General features: G+C 36.5%; 1 protein-coding gene across 2 annotated transcripts in view; it reads right to left on the bottom strand.

Moving 5' to 3' along the window:
- LOC150102621 (legumain-like) overlaps positions 1–27057 on the bottom strand; it is a 205102-nt gene that overhangs the window by 67605 nt on the left and 110440 nt on the right. For both annotated transcript variants that reach the window (XM_090399527.1, XM_090399528.1), the window contains exon 9: positions 3529–3647. In XM_090399527.1, coding sequence (XP_090255653.1) covers positions 3529–3647 — 119 coding nt within the window. The remainder of the gene's footprint in view (positions 1–3528; positions 3648–27057) is intronic.

Raw genomic sequence — 27057 nt, 5'->3', positions numbered from 1 at the left:
AAGTAATTACTCCATACTTCAAGGATATCTTTTTCTCCAGTTTTCATGTCACCTTTATCATCTCTAATTCCTTTTACAGCACTCTTTCCTCTATTTTTGAGCTTCTTCAACAATCTCCAGAATATTTTGCCACCTTCTTGATATTTATTTTCTATATTCTTGCCAAAGTCCTCCCATGACTTTTGTTTAGCTAGTTTTACACAGTGTTTAGCATTCTTGCATTTGTCTCTATATTCTCTAAGAGCACAAGCTGACTTATTTGACAGGAACTTTTGATATGCTTTCTTCTTTTCCTTCACTGCCTCTTTAACTTCCTGTGTCCACCAGGGAGTTCTGATTTTTTTATCCTTACAGACAACCTCACCACATGCCTCTCTGGCAGAATCAATCAATGTTTCCTTCAGAGTTTGCCAATGAATCTCCAAGGTTTGATTCCTGTTCTCAAACTCTTTCATTTTTTCTTCAATAATCTTTGTGTATTTTAGGCTACAGTTCACATCTGAGAGCTGCTCAACTTTTATTCGCTTTAAAACTTTCTTACATGTTATTCTTTTCAATATGAAATTCAATTTTATCCTGCTCAAGACTAAATAGTGATCACTTCCAATTTCAAATCCTCTGTACACTCTGGTGTCCTGCACCAGGGAGAAAACATCACTATCAACAATAACATAGTCAATGAGACTTTTCTTATTCCTAGCCTCTTCTCTCCATGTGAATTTGTGCACATTTTTATGTTGGAACATGGTGTTAGTAATAACCAGTCCATGTCCTGAGCAGAAATCCAACAGATATTTGCCATTATTATTAGCTTTGCTCTTTTCTCCAAATTTTCCCCAAATATTTTTGTATGTCTCACAATCATTTCCAACTCTGCTATTTAGATCCCCAACAAGGACCAACTTTTCCTTTTTCATTGTGTCAGTTGCTTTTTCTAAAGCCTCAAAAAATTCCTCCACTTCTACCTTAGTAGAACCTTCTGTGGGACCATAGGCACAAATAAGTCTCATTGTCTAGTTCCCCATTCTCATATTTGCCCACATTACTCTACTTGAGACTGCCTGCCATTCAAGAAGATTAGCCTGGTATTTTGTGTTGAATCCTTGATTGTCATTGCCTGAATATAACATTTTGTATTTATTGCTCAGAAAGATCTCACCAGTTTTTGTCTTTTTTGTTTCAGTCACCCCTATTATGTCGATCTGGTACTTATCTAATTCCTCAGCTAGCTCCATTTCTTTGCCATTCAGGCTTCTTACGTTGATAGTACTGATCTTTAACTCTGGTGATGTTGAGTTGGGGTTTATTTTCAGCTTTGTTCCAGTAGCTGACTTTTCGCTGTTCGCCCTGGTTCCCTGACGAAACCAACGGGGGCCTTGTTTAACCGGGCGACGCCCCAGCCGGCATGAAATTTTGTCATGTTGTACCATCATTCTATATTTTGGTTTAACCAATTAAGAATACAATTTGGTCGGCTAAATCCCAAATTGCCAGCCCATCCTCGTCCGTTCAGTATCCAAGTAGATACCCAACAGGGTGCACCACGAGAAGGTGAGGATTGGACATTAGGTCAGAAGCCCTGGTCGGTTCTCCGCATTCCTTTAAAGGCTATGTGGAGGTCTCCTCTCAGTTATACAGCTTTGACCCTTAAGCACCCCCCCCCCCTTAGTAAAGGATACTTAGCAATATGAATGTAAGATATTGCAGCTGGTGATGATGCAGGCACAGCTCAGGTCCATTCCTGGTAAAGGGTGCAGCTAGGAAGTATGTCAGGTACAGATTCTTCTCATAGCAAGTGTGTGAAATAGGCTATTTTTTAGATGTAGTAAGTGTGTCTTTGGTAAATATATTCAAAGACAAGTGGTTGGTAATGAAGTATGACTAAAATAGCTTTGTCTTGAAAAATCCTTCAACTTTCTAGAGGAGTATGCTGAATAATTATAATAAATTCTATCAGTTTGCCATACATTCATTTATTTCATACCATTAAATTTCCCATCACATGGGAATACATGGAAGAAAGATAGTCACTCTGAATACCTGGTTATAAAAAATGTGCATATGCATGCTTCGTACATATAAATGTAAAATCCATTAATACTAAGTGTATTGAGGCAAAATTTTCAGGTTTTTAGGAAAAGACTAAGTAAAGAAATGTAACACTGTGTTAGGCTTTTGTCGCAAAGACTTCTATTCATCATCACTTACTAAATATTACTTTAACTTAATTATTTATTAATTAACTACCATATTTACCAGCATATAAGACGCACTTTTTTTCTTTGAAATTAGGTCTGAAAAACAGGGTGCGTCTTATACGCCGATACTAAGTTTTTTATTACTTTCATTTCTGGAAATTTTCTCTGCTACGAGTTACGCGATTTCTTTCTTGCTTACTTGCGGTGTGTGAGAGCATTCCAGTTACGTAGAGTTTAGTGGATGCGTACGTGCTGTCATCGATGATCACAGCTGTTAAATCACAGATATGCCATTAAATTTTCTCTAAATTTATTCGCAAATTATGGCTGAAAAATGTCGGCATTGCTACAATATTGCATACAAGCTATGTTGCATATGCTAAAGAACATGGAAACAGGGCTGCAGAGAGGCATTTTGGGCCACCCCCAACTGAGGAAATGATAAGAACTTGGCGGAATCAGGAAGAGGATCTTAAAAAAGCAACTCACAGTAAACATAACCTACGAAGCGGAACTGCAAAATGGCCAGAACTTTAGGCAGAACTGAATACTTGGATTTTAGACCACAGAAAAGAGGGACTTTCAGTATCTACAAAAATGATTATTCATCAAGCAAAAGTGATAGCCACTAACACAGGGATCACCAACTTTACTGGATCAACATCATGGCGTTCAAGATTCATGAAGAAAAACCAGCTATGTATGCAGACTAAAACAAAAATATCACAAAAGATGCCAGCTGAATATGAAGAAAAAATTATTGAATTTCATTATGTAAATTCATTATAATATTCAGTGATAGTTTTTTTCCTAAAAAACGTGTACAAAAAAGGGGTTGCGTCTTATACACCGGCAAATACGGTAATTAGATTAGTTAGTTAATTATTAGATTAGATAATTTAATAATTAATTAGACTTAATTATTAGATTAACTTAACATGCACATTTCTTATTGCCTTACCAGATTAGAAATATCTTATTAGACTGTCAAGTTATACTAGCCAATGTTAGAGGATCGAATATGAACATTACACCTTCTATCAAATTTTAACACCAGAGTTCTAGAATAACTGACTGGTGTTCCTTTATGTACTGCCATTAAAACTTTTTTGATTGTTCATATCCATTCTTCTAATGTTCCTGTCTAGATGCAGCTGCCCTTGCAAATCTGGAAAATTTCACTTTGTACATGTTTATTGACATACAAAGTATAATAAGGAATATTTTAATTAAATATTTGTAAGAAAAAAAATGTAATTTAAAATTCAAAAAAAAATTCTCTGAAAGAGAGAAAGGGTATAATACATAATACAGTTTCCACACAGAGTACCTTATCAGAATCTTCCATCCAATTAACACTGTAAACATCACCAAGGTAAGTTTCTCGTTCATCATCATAGTAACATGCATAAGATGATTCAGTTGGATTTGCAGCTGTTGTAGCATATACTGTAAATAAAACAAATTGAAACATTGAATGTTGGTATCTTACTTGGCAACTTACTTTATAGACCAATCTTCTAAATTAACATGTTTTAACATTTCTTTAAAATTTCAATATTAGGCAATCATAAATTTGATATTAATTAAATTAAGGGAATATTAGATCCCACATTGCTTTAAAACTGAATAAGAACCTCAAAGATTGGAATCAGAGAGTTTCATGCCGAATATAAATTGTGGGATATTACAATGTGGGATCTAATATCCCCTTAATTTAATTAATGTTTATATCGCCGAAATGAAGCCTGTTGGCTCTTTATATTTAAATAAATTTGATAGTTTATTTATGCATTCAAGTCAATGACGATGTGAGGAGCTTAAGGATCTTCCTGAGCCATAACCAAGTTAGCCGGTCTTGAAGGTGGACAGCAGAGTTTATTCCCCAGTTTATCTGGGGTTTTTCATCCTGCAAGCAGTCATGAATATCACCCTTAGGGGGGATGCAGCAGAGGAGTGGTGAACCGGCTGCATTAATATGCCAGTAACCCCTCATTAGTAGGGGACTCAACCCATTCTAGATGGATGAGAAGGATAGGATAGGAATTTCAGTGCTAGACCTGATATTTAATACCACTCTTAACCTTGACAACTATATAATGCAAACTGCTTCAGACAGACAGATTACTTCTTTCTCCTTAATCACTCATGCACACATGCACTGTTGAGTTACTTATAACCTCTCATTTGTGTGTGTGGGGGGGGGGGGGAACAACAAAGATATTAAAACTAGCTTCATAAAGCTGATCACATTAGAAGAATCACTGACATAATTATTAAAATATACACATATATAGGATTTTTTTTATTTATTTTAGCTCTTTAAAGGCCAAAAGCAAGTTTATTTACATACAACAATAAATTCCGAGATAAGTAACTGTTCATATTTGCTTTTAAGAAAACTATATATATTAGTGGTTTTTTTTGTTGTTGTTGCTTTGTTTTTTTATACAATTTTTCTGTACATAATGAAAGATTAAAACTTGCATTAGACACTGAAGATCTAGCAATATTAATACATTATCAGTGAATGATTCAAACCATTTACTTCTCTTTGTAATAATGTGATTTTTCCAGTGTAGATTACATATTACAGTACATGAAAAGACTACATATATTTCAAAAACCAAAAATTAATACAAATAATCCATAACGTTTTATGCAAATCCCACCCATGAAAGATACCTACAGGGCAGTTACTACAACTAGTCTGGTTTCTCTGCCTCTAAATACCAAATAGTAATTTTTCAAGAAACTCAAAGTATCCAATAAACAGGATGTGGGTCTCATATCAAGAAACATCTATTACCTAAAAGCTTTCAATAAACATCAGTGACAAAATGGGATCTGAACCTACATCCTGTTAGTTGAAAAGTAAAGATGCTATTCATTTATTCAATCAGGCTGTATGAACTGAAATGACTTGAAGCTTTAAACCTTTAATGTCTAATGATCAATGCTTTAATGCTCAAACGAAGAATCAGAAGAAAATAAGAGGAAAAAATCCTTTCCTTCATGGTTAGAACATGATCAGAGATAAAACAGTTATCATTCCGTTGTATAAGACCATGATCAGACCACACTTGGACTACTGTTCTCAGATTTGGTCCCCAGGATTTGAAGGGGATAAATTAACTGTGGAAAGGGTACAAAGGCGGATAACAAAGATGGTTTCAGGACTGTACAATGACAGTTATGAGGATCGGTTGAGGGAATGTGGACTGCAGAGTTTGATGGATAGAAAAAGGAGAGGTGATATGATTGAGACTTTTAAACTGTTGAGAGGTGGTTACAGGGTTGACACTGGGAAGTTCTTTCGCTTGGTTGAACAGCGGGAAGAAGCGATGACAAGAGGCCATCCCTGGAAGTTACGAAAGGAAACTGTGAGCAAGAGGATGAGGAGTGGTTTCTTTGCATAGAGGGTGGTTGAACCATGGAATGCATTGCCAGATGGAGTGGTGAGAGCGAGAACGGTCAATGAGTTCAAGGAGTGGTACGATAGACTGTGTTTCTTAGGGGGGGACCTCCCCTCGATGAGTCTTTTGGAGTCAAAAGACTCTTCGTGGCCTGAATAATAATAATAAAATAATAATAATGATCAGAATTCATTGCAAAAATTATGGAAACAATTACGTGTTAGAGAAAAACTTCAGTTTAATATAAACCAAAATAATTACTTCACGTTTTGCCCTTCACATGAAGGTCATTACCTGGAGTACATACATATATATATATATATATATACAAAGAAACCAGCTGCACGACAATCTACACTGAATGCTAAAGTTCTGTTAATATTATCTATTTAGTCACAAAAATAAATTAAGCTAGAGAGTTTTTTTTTTACATAAGTATATGTATATACTTAAGTTACTCATATAAGTATACACATAAATTAAACCAAACAGTATGGATGGTGGCCAATAAAACTGAAATAATTGTTTAAAGTCCTAAAGTCAGGGTTTGCTGGAAAATTTAAACTAAGTGGGAAATTTAAGCCTTTATTAAGTAATGAAAGTTCACCATTATTTAGGGTGTGACTAGATAGATTGAACATTGCCTGAATGTGTGCCATCCAAATTCTTGGGATTTTTATCTTACCATTATTGTTAAGATTAGGATAGTTAATAAAAATTTCACAGGCTTCTTTAAATTTGCATTCATACCAGGTTTTTGTATGATGTAAAGAACTTTTCTACTTTTCCAATCAATTTGGTGTATGGTGAACAAGTGAGATAAGTAGCGACCAACCATATGCAGGCAATGTTAATGTGATCAATCTATCTAGTCACACCCTAAATAATGGTGAACTTTTATTACTTAATAAAGGCTTAAATTTCACCTAGAACTGTTAATAAACTGGATGTTACATACCACACAGAAAGAGGCATAAGTTCCTTTCAAATAATATAGCTGATAAAATTCGTCTAGAAACCAGCAATGTTTTGAATAAAAAGAAATCCCTATGCAGCAATTTTACAAAAACAGAAATAGCAGCAGTCAAGTCATTAAAAGCTGATCAGGATATAGTTGTTACAAAATCTGACAAAGGTAATGCCACAGTTGTCCTTAATAGATAAACTTATATTGATCAGATGAATCAACTAGTTTCCAATAACAGCACTTATCAACTTGTGAACTATAATCCAACTAACAGGATTAAGAAAAAAACTGAAATTACTTAAGTCTGTCACTTCTAGGCCATCATACACTGTTAAAAAACTATTATCACATTACACCCATTCCCACAGAATATATGGTGCTCCCAAGGTACACAAACATAATGTTCCACTTTGGCTGATAGTTGAGGGAATAGACAGCCTAATTATCACCTAGCAAAGAAATTAGCATCAACACTCAAGGAGTTGGTAGGTCATTCTCTCCACTCCTATATAAAGAACACACACAACACCTCGTAAACACAATTAAAAACATAACACTCGGCAAAGATGATTTATTAGTCAGTTCTGACATTTTTGCCCTTTTCACAAATGTCCCAATCAGTGGCACAATTCTTCTCTTACAGAACAAATGTCTTCCTGACATTTCGGTTCTCTTTGCTCACGTACTACGTTCTGGTTACTTCGTATTCTTTGGTTACTTCATTATGGCAAAATAATTTTTACCTTTGAAAAGATGGCACAGCAATGTGCTCTCCACTACCCCCCCCCCCAATTGCTAACTTTTATATGGAAGCATTTGAGCTTTAGATTCCTTTACTTTAAAACCTAGCTTAGCTTAAATACATTGACGTTGTTTTCGTTATCCAGCCACATGGATGCCAAACATTAAACACCTTCCACAGTCACCTGAACAAACAACATGAGCATATACAATTTACAATCGAAATTGAAAATCAGAACTAGCTTCCTTTCCTGGATATACTGGTCACACGACTTCCATTAGGCAGTCTATCGTTCACCATCTACCACAAGCCTACACATACCGGCCAATACATATATGCTAACTCATATCACCACCTTCGCAAAAACTTGGAATCATTAACCTTCAAAAATAGCTATGACAATTTGCTCTAATGAACAAGCTCTTAAACAAGAATTACAAATTATTAGCAACATATTTATAAATAATGGCTATAGCAATAAATTTATTATCAATAAAGTTCTTTGTAAAACTTCATAAAAAAAATACATGTAATATAAATTACAGTAAAGGGTTATCAGAAAAAATAAATAGAATTCTACACCATTATAATCTTAATGCCACTTTTAAACTAACTATAAAATTAAAAAAATTTTTAAAAAAACGTATGCAACTCCTCTTGGCTCATCCTAGAGTTTATCGTATCTATTGCACCTGTAACTTACCTTATATTGGGGAAACTAAAGGTACAATTCCTATCCATAAAAAAGAACACAAATGACACATTATATTTAGTCATTTTGGTGAAGCAGGTCTCTGAGATCATGCTCTTAATACTCTACACCAAATTCATTTGAAAAGTACCTGTTCTTTACATTATACAAAAACCTGGAATGAATGCAAATTTAAAGAAACCTGTGAAATTTTTATTAACCATCCTAATCTAAACAATACTGGCGGCATAAATATCCCAAGAATTAGGATGGCACAAATTCAGCTTACTTAGTTCAAGTTTTAAAATCAGGGTTTGAACCATGGAATGATTCAAACCCTGATTTTAGGACTCTAGACAATTATTTCAGCTTTGATTGGCCACCATCCATATTATTTGGTTTAATTTATTATTATTATTCAGGCCTCCATGGAGTCAAAAGACTCTTCGCAGGAAGTAATTCCTGGGAAACACAAAGTCTATCGCAAAGTCTAACAAGACTCATCGCATGAGGACCTTCCTAGGAAACACAAAGTCTATCATACCACTCCTTGAACTCCTTGACCATTCTCGCTCTCACCACTCTATCAGGTAATGCATTCCATGGTTCAACCACCCTCCATGCAAAGAAACCACTCCTCACCCTCCTGCTCACAGTTTCCTTCCGTAACTTCCAGGGATGGCCCCTTGTCATCACTCCCTGCTGTTCAACCAAGCGAAAGAACTCCCCAGTGTCAACCCTGTAACCACCTCTCAACAGTTTAAAAGTCTCAATCATATCACCTCTCCTTCTTCTATCTACCAAACTCTGCAGTCCACATTCCCTCAGCCCATCCTCATAACTAACATTATACAGTCCTGAAACCATCTTTGTTATCCGCTTCTGTACCCTTTCCACAGTTAATTCATCTCCTTCAAATCCTGGGGACCAAATTTGAGAACAATAGCCTAAGTGTGGTCTAATCAGGGTCTTATACAAAAGAATGATAACTCTTTTATCTCTGCAGGTCAGCTTCCTTCTCAATATTGCAGCGATCCTCTGTGTTACCTTCACCACCTTTGCAAATATAAATTCTGAATTTCAGGTTTCTATCAATCATCAACCCCAGATCTTGTTTCCTCCAGTATGACTACTCCAACTGAGTTGGAAGTGTCCCATTGATGTGTTTCAAACCTCAAGACCTTACATTTTGCTCAATTACACTGACAAATCCCATTCATTTGCCCATCTGTCTAGTTTATTCAAATCCTCTTGCAGGGCAGCCACATCTGCACTGATAACCATTCCCAGCTTCACATCATCTGCAAACAACTGAATATCCCCCTGCAATCCACTGACAATGTTATTGATATAAAGGTTAAACAATATAGGTCCCGGTACTGAGCTCTGTGGGACCCCACTTGTAACCTTCTGCCTCCTTGATACTGCCCCACCATACACAACTTTCTGATACCTATCTGACAGCCAATCCTGAATCCAGTTGATCAACTTGACATCCAAGCCCATGTGCTGCAACTTAAATATCAGCTTATCATGTGGCACCCTCTCAAATGCTTTCGCTAAATTCAAGAAAATGGCAGTATATGCCTTTCCCTCATCAACTGCTCTTGTTTTTATTATAAAAGGCTAGCATATTACTAAAACAAGAGCACCCCTTAACAAATCCATGTTGACTCTCATAGATAACATTACTCTCATCTGCCCAATGCTATATATGGTCTCTCACTAATTTCTCCAAGATCTTAACTACTACTGATGACACACAGACTGGCCTATAATTAGACACTTCCAGTTTGCTGCTGCCCTTATGCAATGGCACAATCTTAGCTTCCTTCCATCCCCTGGGCACCTTTCCCATAGCCAGACTTTTATTGAAAAGCAGGTCAAAGAATCTGTTAGTTGTTTAGCACATTCTCTCAAAACCCATGGTGAATACCATCCAGTCCCACAGCTTTACTGACATCCAACGTAATCAGTATTTGGAACTCGCTCTCCTCCTGCACCTCTAAATCTCAAACCTGCCCTATCCCTCTAGTATTAAAATTTGCTCCTTCAGGATGAAATACTCCAATAAAGTGTTCGAACAATTCCACTATGTCCTCTGTATTAGTCACTCTATTCCCATTTTTCCCACATTGTCATTCTTCCATAATCATTTCTCTCTACTGGCCACATAGCTAAAAAATTCCCTAGGATTTTCTTTGGCTCTTAAGGCCAATCTCTTCTCATATTCTAGTTTTGCCTTTCTCACCATACTAGTCGCTCTCCTGCCCTGTCTTATATTCTTCATGCATCTGCTCTTCACCTGTCTCCTTATATCTCTTCCATAACCTCTTTTTCACATTTAATATTGTTTGTCATCCACCTTACACCAAATTCTGTCCAATTCTTCACTTGTGGAATACAGCTTACTATTGTTGCTAACAAATATTCCTTCACAATTTCCCAAGCACTAATGATATCCTGGCCTTCCAATTTCTCCCTCCATGAAACTTCCCCAAGTTGATATCTAAGACTATTATAATCACCTGCCTTATAATTCCACATATGTTCCAGTCTCTTTAATACTGCTGCATGCCTATTCAGCTCTTCCAAGTCAAAACCACATGGTCACTCTCTTCAAATGGTGGGAGAGATGTCATCTCAGTTATTATCAACTCTTCTGATGCTATGACCAAATCCAAAACTCTTGAAACTCTTGTTCCCTCTATTACATGTTGCCTAAGACATTTGTCCCTCAAGAATTCTAGAAATTTCATTCCCTTATTGCTACATGCATCTTCCTCTCCCCAATTTATACTGCTGTAGTTAAAATCTTCCATAACAATCATTCTTCTTGTACTTGCCAAGCTCAACTGTCTAAACATCTCCTTGTCCCCACCCTCTGTGCTCCTTGGTTTGTAGCAACACCCACTAAATATCCTGTCTTGCATACCTCTACCTCATACCATACACTTTTAAAATCATTAGTGTCACTGCCTTCCAAAGTCTCCACTCTTAGAGGACATAAGTCGTCACTTATCATATGCAATACGCCACCACCACGTTTTCCCTTCCTATCCTTGCCGAAAAATGCTGTACCCTGCTACTTCTATTCCAGTTATTATATCCTCTTCTGTCAACCACGTCTCAGTGATCCCAATAATCTTTGGCCAGGCTGATGCTGCAGCACCACCAATTCCTCTCCTTTATTGCGGATACTCCTGGCATTAGTATAAAGCATAAAAAATGCCACTGTTTTTATATCTAGCATTATTCCCTCTAGGCTCCACTAGGCTCAGCATTACCTGATGTCATCCCCCTTCTTCCAAGCACCCATTCCAACAAGAGGCCACCCCTGCTACCATCCACCCTGGGTATTCTAGTTTCCATGCATTGACACACCAACTCGTTCAGAAAACAGCAATCTCTCCAGATGCCTACGTCCTCGAATGCCATCCAAGCATCCACATATTCCAATCCTCTCTTCTGACACATTATAGCTATTATGCTATTCAATATTATTGCTATTCTGCTCGGCTCGTCACTATCATACCTAGGCAACATGCACACTATCTTTTCTCTCTGCATTTTCTTTTGTACAACCTCAAGCAACAATCTCATATCTCTTGCGGCCCGATTTACACAGCCTCTCAAGTTCGTGCCTACCATCGCAATCATCTCATCCACCCTTTTACCCCTCTTAATTGCCATAGCCACTCTTTCTATCGTTCCTCCAGGCAAACATTCCTCACACATCCTATCTTGCACACCACGGATCATTGAGTCCCCACACATCACACTTCTTACCACCCTGTTCCTCGATTGCTCACCTGCATCCCTCACTCTCTCTCTACTAACACTTTGTGTTCCCTTACTTACCTGCCTTCCTGATATCGCTCTATCCCTGGTTCCAGAGCTCCCTCGCATTCTTCTCATTCCCTCTCTCCTTACTGTTTCCACTTTCTCCTCTTCTATCATTCCCATAATTCTCTCTCATTCCCTCTCTTCTACTGTTCCTATTCTCTTCTCTTCTATCATTCCCATAACTCTCTCACTCCTACTCTGATTTGCCTTGCATTCATCTCTTCCATTCACCTAATCTCATCTTTCACACTTCTCATCTCATTCCCGAGACATTCCACCTGCTCTTTCCACTCATCTATCTCTCTCTGCAAGTCAGCCATTCATCCTCCCAATTGAGACCAACACCCAAAACTTCACAATCATTCAACCTTTCCACACTCTCCACTCTCATTTTTTCATTCATATTTCTCTCGCTATTCTCACCCTCTATCATACCACTTGTCTCTCTCTACATGGAGAATCTCCCGCCTCTGACTCAATGAGGTCAGTTATAGTCACCTCTAACTCACCAAGTTCCTCCCACTGCCTGCATTTTGCACATATACATATTTTCCCTTCTCTCACCTGCCACATATACAACCGCCAGGACACATACATTCCAGAAGTCCCACATGCCACATAATCCCTTATTATGTCATGCAGAATGGAGTCCTTAAATGGGGAAAGGACTTGGTGATACGCCATTTTCAATTGGAACTGCTGCTATTATTCAAAATAGTGTCAAGGAACTACTGCAACTAAACGCTAAATAAGTATAAGTAAGTATAACTATAGGTATAACTATATATAAGTTAACTATAAGTATAAAACATATTTAAGTATACTAAATATCTAAATAATGAAAACTTATATTATCTTCTTCTCTTCCATCGCTATGTACCCAATTCCGACCCCGCCTTCTCAGTAACCAAAAATACACAATATAGAGACAACAACTAACTCCAAAAACAACTGAAGGACACTTGTATTACAGAAAAACAACATAGCACAAATCTCGACAGAAGCCACACTAATTCACTGATTAAAAAAGCACTTTTTCAGCACAGCTCAAATCCACTGCCCAATTTAGCTTAATTTATTTTTGTAACTAAATAGATAATAATATCAACAGGACTCTAGCACTGATGTAGTAAGGTTCCCCCCCCCCCCCCAGAGGTCAGACCAGTAGCTTTAATGGTTGACCAAATCAATGTAACTTTAGCATACCACGTAGACTGTAATGCACTTGTTTCTTTGTATACATGTATCAATATATACTCCAGATGATGACCTTAATGTGAAGGTCGAAACATCAAGTGATTATTTTGGTTTATATTAAACTGAAGTTTTTCTCTAAGATGGTAGTTGCTTCCATAATTTTTGCAATGAGAGGATAAAATCTTTAGTACAAAAATTTAATGATAATAACAAAGTAATGAATCTAGTCCCAGCACGTTCCATATACTCTTCACCAGAATTTGCTAAAAATTTCAAATTCTATGAACAGATAGTTATAAGAAAATAAAATAATTGCATAAAAAAGTGGCAAGTGGGAAAATTCTGCATTTTACTAGAGAATATCATGTGCAACATTTCCAGTGTTGATGAAATAACATTTAATTGACATCTACCAAATCATATAAAAAAACAAAAGTGAAAACAGATGGGAGAGATGGAAGAGAAGTCAGAATTGATCATTTTGTTGGCAAAAAAAAGGCTTGTTTTCAAGACAGAAATGTAAGTTCTGACAATACTTGAGTACTGAAAATGTCCACTAATCTGAAGAAAGACTGTTTACAAAGATTAGTAATAATGTAAACATAACTGAGTACTGTCATAGTACCCTCTACACAGCTCTTGAGAGTACATAAAGTAACTGATAATGATGATAATTAGCAGCTAATAAACAGCTACTGAAAGCAAAACAAAAGATACTTCAAATCACCTAAACCAACAAAAAAATTATATTATTGTTCAAAAATGAACAGCATATTTAGAACAATAAACTCATAATCTCTGACAATCACTCTTATCAACTAGTTAAACAAACCCATGAATAGTTAAAAAGAACACTATCAATTTGCTACAATTGATCACCCTATTTAAATCAATTTAATTAGATACCTAGCAATTTACTTAAACTGGTCAATTCTTGGTTTTCAGATAAGGTGAAGAATACACTATTCCTTGAGAATTTAAATTTTTTCAAAAATACACTAAAATAATGTGCTGCTTTGAACAATATAGTTGAAAACAGAAATAACCTTAATTATTAACAGCCATGAAAATTGATACAACACTCAATACATTATTATTATTATTATTATTCCTGATACCTCCAAGGAGTCCGAAGACTCATCGTGGGAGGACATCTACAACTGTCTCTGCACCTAACCTCTACTACGAATCATCTCTATCAACGCCATCTGCCGCCCACCTCCAACACCACCACAACTAGTAATTTTTTGTCTGTAAATTGCATGTGTTCTGAAGGGCCGATTTGTATGTATGCGGGATGAAAAATCCGAGTTTCCGGGAGAAAAAACCCTGCTACCTCCGTATGAGACTTTCCACTTTCTGCACAAAAAAAGCAACACTTTATAGTTAAAAGGACTCAGCAGAAAGAATATATTACTTAGTCTGACATATTTTCCGAAATATTCAATTACCAACACTTATTTTGTAATAGAACTTCCCTGCATGAAATTATAGGCCAACTCTGCATGCATCCTGATACACCCAAACATCTGTAAAAGCAGGGTACCTCACTGTCCTACTAGACTGTACATTCTCATCCACTGAGATGTTTTAAATGTTATAAATACAAGCATTGTAAAAAGTCATTGCAAATTGACAGAGAATTCAGTACCCAAAAGGAGAAACCTTTTGGGTACTGAATTCTGAGAAAGAATGGAAGTTTGAGAACACAGAACAGAGAATTTTGTTTTTAGGACTTTTCTGAAAAACCTACAGTCAGAATGTATTAATAGAGGAATCTGAAAAGGAGTCTCAGCAAGATGTATCCTTTGACTGGAAAAGTTGATACTGTCAACAAGTGAATAGTAATAAAAAGAGATGAAAAGTTTTGTCTTCTGTCTCAAAGAACCAGTGATATGAATTATTTTCTCAGAACAAGTGATGCAATTAGTGATATCAAAAACTGTAAAGTGAATTTAATAAAGAGTAATGTTCCCTAATTTGATACATTGTTTATAAAGTAGTAAAAGAAATGGCTTTTCTCTAGTAAAGAATTTGTGATGTGTTTCACGTAATTAAATTGCCTGAAATAAGAATAATTACACTTAGTAATACAGTGAGAATTAATGGAACAATATATGCTAAATAAGAAAACACTGCATAGTACCATGGAAGTTAAGAAGTTTTATATTTTGAGAAAAGGTCTGATAAAGAAATGACTCAAAGGAACATTCACTTTTTTTTTTTTTTTTAGGAATTTGTTGTAAAAAATAAAATGTTCAGTCTGAAAGACTAAGTATGTGTTAAACAAATCAATAATAGAATGAGTTAGTGAGAGAATGAATTTATCCACTCCAAGGCCATCTACACCATCTATCCAAAAAGAAACCGAACTTTTTGGAAATAGAAGAGACTAGTGGCGCCACTTGTATCTTTTTGTTGTCGAAAGTGGCAACCTTCATTAGTGTTGTGTCAACTGTTTATGACATTTGTTTCATTAGAAGCTGAGTTATAGTGCCAAGAGTGACAGTGTGTTTTGACGAATGGTTGGAAAATGAGTTTCAAACAGAGCTGCTATTGACTTTTGAATTAAACTTGGTAAAATTTTTACCGAAACACATCAAATGCTTCAAAAAGCTTAAAGGTGGTGAATGCTTATCCCATACTCAAGTTTACGAGTGGTTTAAGTGATTTCAAAGTGGTTGTGTGAGACCCTTGAGGACGGCGAAAAGCCAGGCCGTCCAAAAACTGGACTGAGTGAAGTTAACATCCAAAAAGTGCATGATTTCATCAAAGAAAACCTTGAAATCATCCGTGAGATTGATTGAAGATGAATTGGGGATTTCAAAATCAATTGTGCACAACATTTTGACCAAGAGTTTGGGCCTTTGTGAATTGAATTCATGATTTGTTCCCCACAAGTTGACTGATGACCAAAAAATGTATTGAATTGAACACTGCAAGGACCTCATTAAAACTGCTCGTGAGGACTCAAACCCCCTTGAAACGATTGTTACTGGTGATGAAACAGTGTTTTGAGTATGAGCCCGAAACAAAGCACCAGGGTGCTGAGTGGAGACCACCAGAAGAGGGGCATCCAAAAAAGTCACTTGGATAAGTCAAAAGTAAAGACAATGCTGTTTTTTTTCTACGATTCCAAGGGCATTATCCACAAAGAATTCGTTCTGCCTGGCCAAACCGTCAATGGCGAGTTTTATCTCGAAGTTTTATTTTGAAGCAATGATAGCAAGAATCCGTCGTGTACGGCATGTATTGTGATGCAGGCAGCTGGTCACTTTTACACGATAATGCACCATCTCATCGTTCAAAAATTGTGAAACAGTTTTTGAGCAAAAACCAAGTTTGTGTGTTGGATCAACTTGCCGTATTCACCTGATTTAGCACCGTGACTTCTTTCTCTTCCCCCAACTTCATTTGCCGATGAAAGGAAAGCGATATGACACCACTGAAAAAAGGTTCAAGCGGCAGTAACCACTATCCGAAAAACCGACATAAAAAAAATCACTTAAATTAATTGACCGTGCCAAACGCTGTATCGAAGTTGAGAGAGAGTATATTGATTGAAATAAATTATTTGAATAATTATAACTGGCCTGTGTTTTATTTTCTATCAGAAGTTTGGTTTCTTTTTGGACAGAGAATATATTTAAAAGGCCTTGGATGAAAATAGCTTTGTGGTTATTGATTTAATTATATTTACCATGTTTATTTAGCTTCATTAAATGTATTTTTTTATTTGGCAGTGTGTTTTGCCTTAAGTCAATCATTTCCTGGATTCTAAAAGAAATGCTGTCATTGCACCAATTGGATTAAATTCTTGTAAATTTACTTAACATTTATCAAGAAAACCATAAGATGCAATCTATGAATATATCAAGTGTTACACAACACACAAAAATAAACATGTCGTTTTAAACAAATTGGCACATCTGCTTTGCAAAGAGATAACAGCATGCTCAAACTGCCTAACATGGCTCTATTACCAGTCCCAGATGTGTTAGTAAAGAGCATGATAATAAATCTTGTTCCATAAAGAAACCTAAATGTCAATTATGAGAGACCATTCTGCCTGCTCCTGCACATACAAAAATTGGCAGGATGAAAAAGAAATACAAAAAATAAAATCAGAATGAAATACAGTAAAACCCTGAAGTTATGCGGTAGGTGGACCAACAAAAAGCGCTTAAGTCAAATTTGCGTAACTCGGGGTATAATTTTGCATGTAATTTATATATACAAACATACAAGTGGGACCAAAGGTTTACAAAAACACTTATATTTTTTAAGAAATATAATCATAATTGTAGTTTTTCGTACATAAAAAAAAGTTATTTCGATGTCGATGGTTTCATAAAATCTAATAGATTCGTCTGACGGCATAATGTCTTTTTCTTGTCACACAAATGTTCTTCATAGCAAGCTAATGATTTTTTTTATTCCTTGCCTTTTGCCTTGTGGCTACAGTTCGTTCCTCATTAGAATCTGTCCTCCAAAATCTGTAAACCTTTCCTTTATGATTGTTCTTACTGTGGATTCCTGTAGATTGAACTTCTTTGCTAGCTCACAAATTTTCATTCCGCCTTCAAAATCCTTAATAATGTTGAGTTTTGCTTCCAAGGTTATTGTTTTTCTTTTCTTGCTAGCTGCAGAAGAATTGGACTTACTTCTTTTGGACAACATTATTATTTTTTATGTGATAAAATTTTTATCAAGAACATAACATTAAACAATCGCAAGGTTTGTAGACTATAAAAATTGTGTATGAATGGAGACCACGCGAAACACGTCAGTGCTTGTTCGCAACATGTGCGACACTGGCGAATGTGGCCGGCACCTGAAAGATATGACTAGTGGTGAGGCATGAAGCAGAACTGGAATACATACATATAAGAAACCGCATAACTCCGGATTTGCGTAAGTCGGGGTATGACTGTATATCAGGATGCAATCTACCCACCACCATACCCGTCTTGAAATCCTCTTATGCTTAGAAGATGGTAGTTAAAAATTATCAAAAGCAACTCAGACATGTAAATTATATATTTAGTTTAATCCTTTATCCAAGTGTAAACAAACAAAGTTTGCGCCTGAGGTATCTTCAGAACTGGGGCAACTCATGGCAAAGGTGGACTAAGTTCTCATCACTTTCCTTAGTATCCCATAATGCAAAGCACATCTCCTTGTAGACATGTATAATGCTATGCATTATGGGAAGGGTCACTACCCAGACCGGTTTCGACCTGTATTGAGGTCTCTTCAGTTGGAGCCAGACCCAGAGGTGATACCAAGGTTGAAGCAATGCAGAATTCATATTTCCTTATGCCAGTTGCCAAAAGGTGTCACACCTTATTATTAAATTACTCTGTATTAGAGAAAGATGTTGGAAGTTTTTCCCCACTTGGTTAGACAATAAATTATATATTAGTTTAATCCTTTAGCCAAGTGTAAGCAAACAAAGTTTGTGCCTGAAGTATCTTCAGGACAACTTAGTCCACCTTTGCCACGAGTTGCCCCAGTCCTGAAGATACTTCAGGCACAAACTTTGTTTGCTTACATTTGGATAAAGGATTAAACTAAATATATAATTTATAGTCTAACCAAGTGGGGAAAAACTTCCAACTCAGACATGTATTCCACCATAGAATAGTTTCCACATACCTGTACTTTGTGATCATGAGTGCTTATCTATGAAGCACATTAGTAATATTAATGTGCTTCATAGATAATATTACTAATGTGCTTCACATTAGTAATATTATCTATTATGGGTTAAATTGAAAGACCTAAAATGATCCCCTTTAATGAGAACTCGCTTGTCAAGAAAATTATAGCAAGAGTATCACTGAAAGATAAACCATGAGACACTCCACACAGAAAAAAAATATTTCTGTGCCCACTGACATACGGTAAACTCAACAAATGACCTGACACAGCAGAAGATGTGTCAAACATTTTTCCTGGAAAAAAGTTGAACAATGGCCATTCATACTTCCAAAAACCAGCTGACAAACATAAGTCAGAACAAGGATAAGCATCAACATCTCAGAAATCAATAAAATCTACAAAGCCAAAAGAATTGAAAAATTCTTACAGTGGATCTGTCATGGATTCTGTTAAATATTGATATATCAAGGTGCTGCTGTAGAAACACAAGCATTGTTTCTTTCTGCAGGAAACATTTAAAACCCAATGAGGACTCCACTTTAAGGAATTTCACAGTTATTTGTAAGGAGAGAACCAGAGATGGTTGTGCTCTCAGTGGAGTACGCATCCTAGTGGGTAATCATAATACTTTCCAATATGTCTAGCTTAATGCTACTGTGGAAGTAGTGATTCACCTATCTATGAGATTTCTCATTGCAATATTATTATTATTAAGAGAGACATCCAGGGAGTTAGGGACTCATCGAGGAAGGCCACATGCTACACACACACCAGCTATCATACTTGTTCTTGAATTCATTCACACTACTTGTGCATACACACACGAAATCCAATGGCAATCCATTCCAATCACACATCACTCTATGAGAGAAAAATTTAGCTCTCACCACTTCTTAGAAGCATTCTCTTGTCCTTTCCTCACCCTCCATAATATAAAAAATTCCATCAACTGAAATCCTGTATGACCCTTTCATAAGTTTGTTAGTCTCAATCATATTACCCCTCTCTTTCACCTGTTTGTTAGTGTCTGCCAATTCTCAATCTGTCTTCATAATCGGTATTCCACGATCTTTGACACTCTCCTTAGCACTCTCCACTGTATCAGAATCACTATGGAAACCAGACCTGTGTACAATAGTCCAAGTGAGGTCTTATCAAAGCCTTGTAGAAAGGCAAAATGACTTATTTTGCCTTTCTACAATGACTTTACACTTTCATTTCAATATTGCCATTATTGTATGAGTTGTATTTACAATTTTTGCTAAATGACCATTGAACTTCAGCCACATTCATGATTACTCTACCTATCTTTGCATCATAAGCAAATAGGTGTATGTCACCGGTCAAATCCTTCCTACTGTCATTAATGTACAGAATGAATAAATAACAGTGGACTAAAGACTGATCCTTGTGATACACCACTGGGTACTTTAAATCTTGCAACCCATTTCTGAATGCAAGTCCTATTTTTCCAAAATCTTCACCACCACTTATGAGATACTGAATGGTCGATAGTTGGATACATCAGTCTTTGCACCACCCTTGTGCAATGGGATTACCATACATTCTTTTCCCTCCTGAGAAAGTCACCCTTACACCATCTGCATTCAGTAGAGTTATTCTTTCAAATTAATTCTTTCTTTGACTTGCAACATATCAACAGAATTCTTTGGGGTTATCTTTAGCTTACAGAGCCAGTTTATTTTTATACTCAGACTTAGCTTTCCATACAACAGTTGTGACTCTTCTGGCCTGCTGCTTATAAATTTCATAACAGGTAACATCCTTATGCACACATACTCCTTTCACATCATCATTTTGCTATTGCTTGACAAGATTCTATTGATAATCTTGATGAGACTACATATCCAACTCTTGGGACACATACCAAGAGTTGAATGGGACACATACCTCAGACAGTATGTAACAGAGGGCACATGAGGATTAAGGGTCTTGGATTGGTCATCATATCAGAGGATGCAATTATAAATGAGGTGTCAAATCGTCCACCAATTGGTGAAAGTGACCATGAGGTGATTACCTGGGTGGTTGCCAGCAGTGCAAGGACCCCTGCGAAAAAAGGGTATATGTGGAACTACAAGGGGGGGGGGGTGATTATAAAGAGCTCAGGAGACAGCTTGCAGGTGTAGCATGGAATGAGGAGTTAGCTGGAAAAGAGATTAATGCAGCTTGGGGGATTTTCAAAAACTATTTAGTAGATGCAATGTCTAAATGTATTCCAAGGGTGAGAAGGTTAAATAAGGTGGGTGTGAGATGGATGAATAAAGAGATTAAGCATGCGATACAGAGAAAAAGGGCATTGTGGAGGCAGCATAAGAGAAGTGGAAGTAACCAATTTCATGAGGTCTACAAAGACCAGGCATAGAGGGTGACTGGGTTGGTGAGAGTAGCTAAAGAGAGGTATGAACAGCATTTAGCTAATGAAGCCAAAAAGAATCCTAGGGAGTTCTTTCGATATGTAGCCAGCACAAGAAAGAATGATTATGGAAGGATGACATTGATTGGAGGAAATGGTATAAAGACAACTGTTGCAGAATGTGTGGTGGAGATACTTAATGAGCAGTTCATAAAGATCTTTCAATCTTGTGATTGTGACTTTCATGGAGAGATTAAGAGCAGTTGATGATGGGAAGGAGAGACCGACTGTAAGTGAGCAAGAGGTGTATGGGGAGTTGAGTAAACTAAATGATAATAAGGCTGTGGGACTTGATAATATATCACCACGTACTCTGAAGGAATGTGCCAGGGAGTTGACACCTGCCTTGACATATTTTTTTAATACAAGTCTTGCACTTGGTCAAGTTCCTAAAGAGTGGAAGGAGGGCAAGATTGTGCCACTTCATAAAGGAGGTGATCGAACTCAAGGCATCAAACTATAGACCTATCTCTGTGTCAAGTGTTGTGGTTAAGTTGTTAGAGAAGCTTGTGAGAACTAGGATCCAGAGTTGGGTTGACAACAATGGTATAATCTTTGATGGACAGCATGGATTTGCTAAAGGGAGGTCATGTTTTAGTAATCTACTTACTTATTACAATAAAGTGACTGCTTCCTTGGACAGAGGAGAAGAATACACAGTAATATACTTGGATTTCGCAAAAGCTTTTGATAGAGTACCTCATGATAAGTTGACAGTCAAACTAGAGCAGATGGGGTTGGATATTAGATTAGTGCATTGGATTGGAGACTGGCTATCTGATAGGTATCAACAAGTTGTGTATGGGGATGCGATATCCAGGAAACGGAAAGTCACTAGTGGAGTGCCTCAGGGATCTGTTTTAGGGCCATTACTATTTAACTTGTATATTAATGATACTGGCGAAGATTTGGATGGAGATATTCAGTTGTTTGCAGATGATGCAAAGTTGGGACGAACCATAAAGAGTAGTGAAGATGTTGTGGCCTTGCAAAAAGACTTGAATAAATTGAGCGATTGGGCACTGAAATTGGGATGCGAGTTCAATGTTGCAAAATGTAAGGTTTTAAAATTTGGAAAACAAAGATGGGATGAAGAATTTATGCTTGATGAGAATATATTGTTGGAGGTAGAGGAAATAAAAGATCTGGGGGTGATAGTGGATAAGGATCTAAAATTTAGGGGACACATCGCCAAAATTGTGAAGACAACACAAAGACTTCTGGGAATAATGCGGAGGACACTGACGTGTAGAAGTAGGAAGATTCTTGTTCCATTGTATAAGGCTTTGATTAGGCCACACATGGACTATTGTGCCCAGATTTGGTCACCGGGTTTTCAGAAGGATGAAGAGATGTTGGAAAGGGTCCAAAAGTGACTGACTAAGGTAGTTTCTGACCTCTGGAATGATGAGTATGAGGAAAGATTCAGAAGATGTAATTTGCAGAGTCTGGTGGAGAGAAGGAAGAGGGGAGATATGATAGAGACCTACAAGTTGGTAAGGGGTTGTTATAAGATCAATGGTGGAGAAGTTCTACAGAGAATAGTGGGAGATCAGGGGAGAACCAGAGGTCATCCCTGGAAATTGTATAAAGAGGGTGTGAGTAGGGGAGCGAGAGGCAGGTTTTTTTTGTGCAGAGTTGTGAATGATTGGAATGCCTTGCCTGAGAGTATGGTGTCTGCAAGGAGTTTGAGTGTGTTTAAGACACGATATGATGAGATGTGTGTGTGATAAAAAGACCTCCCAGATGAGTCTTTGACTCCATGAGGTCTTGGGTAATAATAACACTGTTATTGTATCATTTAAGTATTTTTTAAATGAAGGATATCGACAGCACATGCTTCCCATATGCTGTCGATATCATTCTCATCCATCAACCGATACCATGGTGCTGAATTCAGTATACTCCTCAGTTGATCATAATTTCTTGCTTTGTAGTTCAGCATGTATATTTTTATGAATGGAAAATTCATAAATTTAGCTACTTCCCAAGTGAGTACCACATGATCACTATCGCCAACCAGAGGCAGAATAGCTAAACACCCTCTGACACTATGATTAAATCTAACACTCTTAGATCTTGAGTTCCTTCTGTCATATGCTGAGTGAAGAGGTTGTCTCAAAACAGCTCAATAAATTTAGTTTCATTCTTCTCATGAGATTTGACTGCTACCCAATCAAATGTCAGGATAATTAATGTCCCCCCATTATGATTATCATTTCATGCTCATCATATTTGGTGATGCATTTCTTTGTCACTAGCAACCAATCCACCAGGTCTGTAACAACACCCCACTATGTACTTGATTTTGTTAGATTCCGCCTCACACAAGATGGCTTCAAACTCAGTGCCACATGAAAAACTGTTACTAATATTACAATCATAGGTCTCAACACCAACTGGATTCAAGTCATCTGATATCATTAGCAGCAATCCACCCCTGCTCTCTTATAGAAAGGATAGTGTATCCTTCCTAAAAATACTGTACCCTTTATACTCAATATCAGTTAGTATGTCTGATTCTAATAGTCAGGTCTCACTAATGCCTACAATCTGAGGTTCCAACATATTGACCAAGGCAAGAAACTCTAACCCTTTGTTTTCGATACTCTGAGCATTTGTGTATAGACATAAGTTACCTGCATGTTCTTGTGTATACTCTTGTCTGTAGTCTGTGTGATGCAGTTGGACGACTTAGAGATCTCTGTTCATGTCTTATATATGCAGATGTCTTTGCACACATTTGATGGGTCCAAACTTCACAAACACAAAGTCAAAATCTTTCTCTCCTCATAAATCATTTCCATAATAATGCCCATTCCTGTTATTAACACAGTTACATAACACTGTCGCACTTACACACAGATTCTCAGCATTTCTCCCATTATAATTTAGTTTCACTGACTCTGTGTTAGGTCTCATATTAGTGATTAGTTTTTCAAGACTCCTGATACCAAATGCATTCAAGTGTATGCTCCATCTTATACAAATCCAATCTTCCCCCAAACTTACTCCACACATCGAAAAACTCGCATCATAGCTTATATATCAAATCATTTGCCATCATAGCCCTTCTTAATTCTTTTTTATTATATTGTGGTAATATGCTTACAATTTTCACTTTCTCACTCTTGCTTCTTCCAACAACCCTTTCATATCCTCTCTCATACTGAACTTATAGGTTTATAAGTCTCATATATGTTTCATTTCTTTTATCATCAGTTCTGAATTAAATGAAATTGACTTTGATAACCTTATACTGTAACTGTTTCAGCCTATATGGGTGACCTTAATGGACAAACACTTCATGGCGTAGAATCAACACAAAAGGACAAGGATATATCAGTGAGCAAATTCTTGATAATAATGACTGTCCCTTCTTAATAATAGACTCAATACCACCTACCTGTTCGTATTCTGCAATAGATCTTACTATTTGTTTCTGCTGCCCTTATTATAAGGGCAAACAAGAAGATAAAGCATATAAGAACCGCTCTGTTACCTTACCCTTTCTTGCCAATGTTGTAAGTATTGTCCAGTTCAAGATGATAAATCATCTTCTTGAATCTCCTTCTCTTACTATGCAACAGAACACTTGCAAAGGAAGAGTCTCCTCATTCCTGGCATGAGTCAATTTTCAGTGCCATCCCAAAACCGAGAAAGGATCAAACACAAGCAAAGAATTATCAACCTATCACTCTCACCAACCATCTTTGTATGATAACTAAAAATTCACACATATACTACAGTAATTAAATTTTAATAATATATAGATATTTCATCTTAAGTATCTTAAGACATCATCAGTACAGTTATTACAAACAATACTAGGCATTACATTCAAAGGAACAGTTAGTGCATGCTTACATTGGAATCCCTCTATGCATACAGGGCAAGGTTAGGGTTTTCAACATAGAGTTGAAAACCTTAACCATAGGATCCAATGGAAAAACACCAGCTGCTACATAGATATTTATATAAACATGAGCATTTATATAAAGAAAGCTGAAGTCTTACATCATAGACTCAATCTTAATTGTAATGACTGTTTCATTATCCCAAAAGGTCTGGGAAATTATTATCCTCAATTGCATAAAATAAATTTATCAGATATATTTTATATTTTAATTTATGCCAATATTTTTAGTCCTCAAATACGCACTGTACACAGAGGGATTCCAATGCAAGCATGCACACTAACTGTAGCTTTGAATGTAATTCCTAGTATTGTTTGTAATAACTGTACTGATGATGTCTTAAGATACTTAAGACAATATATCTACATATTAAAATTTAATTACTGTTGTATACATGTGAATTTTTAGTTATGAATACTCCACAGGTTTCACTACATAATAGAATCTTTGTAAGATATTCAAGAAAAAAGCAAATGCCACTCTTCTCTTGTATTTAAAAAGAAATGAACTTCTCTCTGACACACAATGCAGCTTTTGTAGATATTGCTCAACATTAGACCATTTAGTGCATTTAGAAACATGAACACCTGATTTCATTGTTAATTGGCATGCAAAAAGCTTATTTTAAATAAGTTTTTTCCATAATTTTTTTTGTTTGTTTTTATCACATGCTTGTTTTTATCAAAAACATTTTAACCAAATCTTCCAAATCCAAGTGGGGAAACACTTTATCCCAGCCATTTTGCCAAGAAGTGTTCTTCGAGGCTCTGTCTTAAGTGCGACTCTTTTTGCTATCACAGCAACCTCAATCACTGAAGAACTTCCTCCTACTGTAGGCAATGTTTTATATGTAGATGACTTCACAATAACATGCAGTAACATGCAGGTTAATGAAAGGCAATTTAAACAAGTCATCGATTCTCTCTCATCTTGGGCTCTTATTAATGGATTCAAGTTTTTTTCAGCATAAAAACAACTGCTGAAAATGCACTTTTCACCCATATCCAAAGTTAAGGATGGGACAAATTATTATTCCAGTAACAAAAGAAGCCAAGTTCTTAAGACTTATTTTTAACAGAAAGCTTACACTCCTTGACCACATTCATCACCTTAGACAAAAGTGCAAAACAGCTGAATATCCTTTGTGCTCTATCCTCTACAGAATGGAGTGCCGATTTATTTTACCTGCTTACACATTTATCGTGCACTTTAATAGCTTCTTCTTCATTCAACAGCTACTGGTACTTTTAGCACACATCCCCCATTCAAAGTCTTTATGTCAAAGAAAGCAAACCCGTTCAGGTTATCGTGGATGCAAAGTGCATATTAAAATTGTAATACTATTGATATTACATTGAAATATATGATGAATACGAAGCATATGAGGATGAATATTTGATCCATAATGGCCGGTTAGGTGGTTAACAGAAAAACACGTTTGCTCTCTTAACCTTTTAATAAAAATAAAGTTTTTTCCAGAACATCCTTAACCCTTTAACTGCTACGGATGAGTTAACTCGAGCAAAGAAAAAAATGGCGACCTTGCTACGATCGAATTAACTCGATTTGAACTTTCAATGTGTAATACTCATTTAATTTAGTTTGTGAAAACATTTGAATTGAGTGGGCTTATAGTGCCATCTCTTAGGATTAGAAGGAACTAATTTTCAAGCTAACCCTTTAACTGCTGAGAACATATTATTATTACGGGCTCAGAAATACATGCCTGCTTTGCTGAGCCTATATGTATGGTTGGCATGCCTCCCATATTCAGATAATTTTTTAGTATGGAAAGAATCGTAATAAGATTTGGTCCCCAGAATTTGAAGGGGATAAATTGACTGTGGAAAGGGTACAGAGGCGGATAACAAAGATAGTTTCAGGCCTGTACAATACGAGTTATGAGGATCGACTGGGGGAATGTGGACGGCAGAGTTTGGTGGATAGAAGAAGGAGAGGTGATATGATCAAGACTTTTAAAC

The sequence above is a fragment of the Typopeltis vanoorti genome, chromosome 10 (assembly GCF_054136105.1).
Source record: "Typopeltis vanoorti isolate ZY-2024b chromosome 10, IOZ_Tvanoo_1.0, whole genome shotgun sequence".
Taxonomy (NCBI): domain Eukaryota; kingdom Metazoa; phylum Arthropoda; class Arachnida; order Uropygi; family Thelyphonidae; genus Typopeltis; species Typopeltis vanoorti.
Note: the sequence above shows the minus strand (reverse complement) of the source record. Positions and strands in the feature narration are given on the sequence as shown.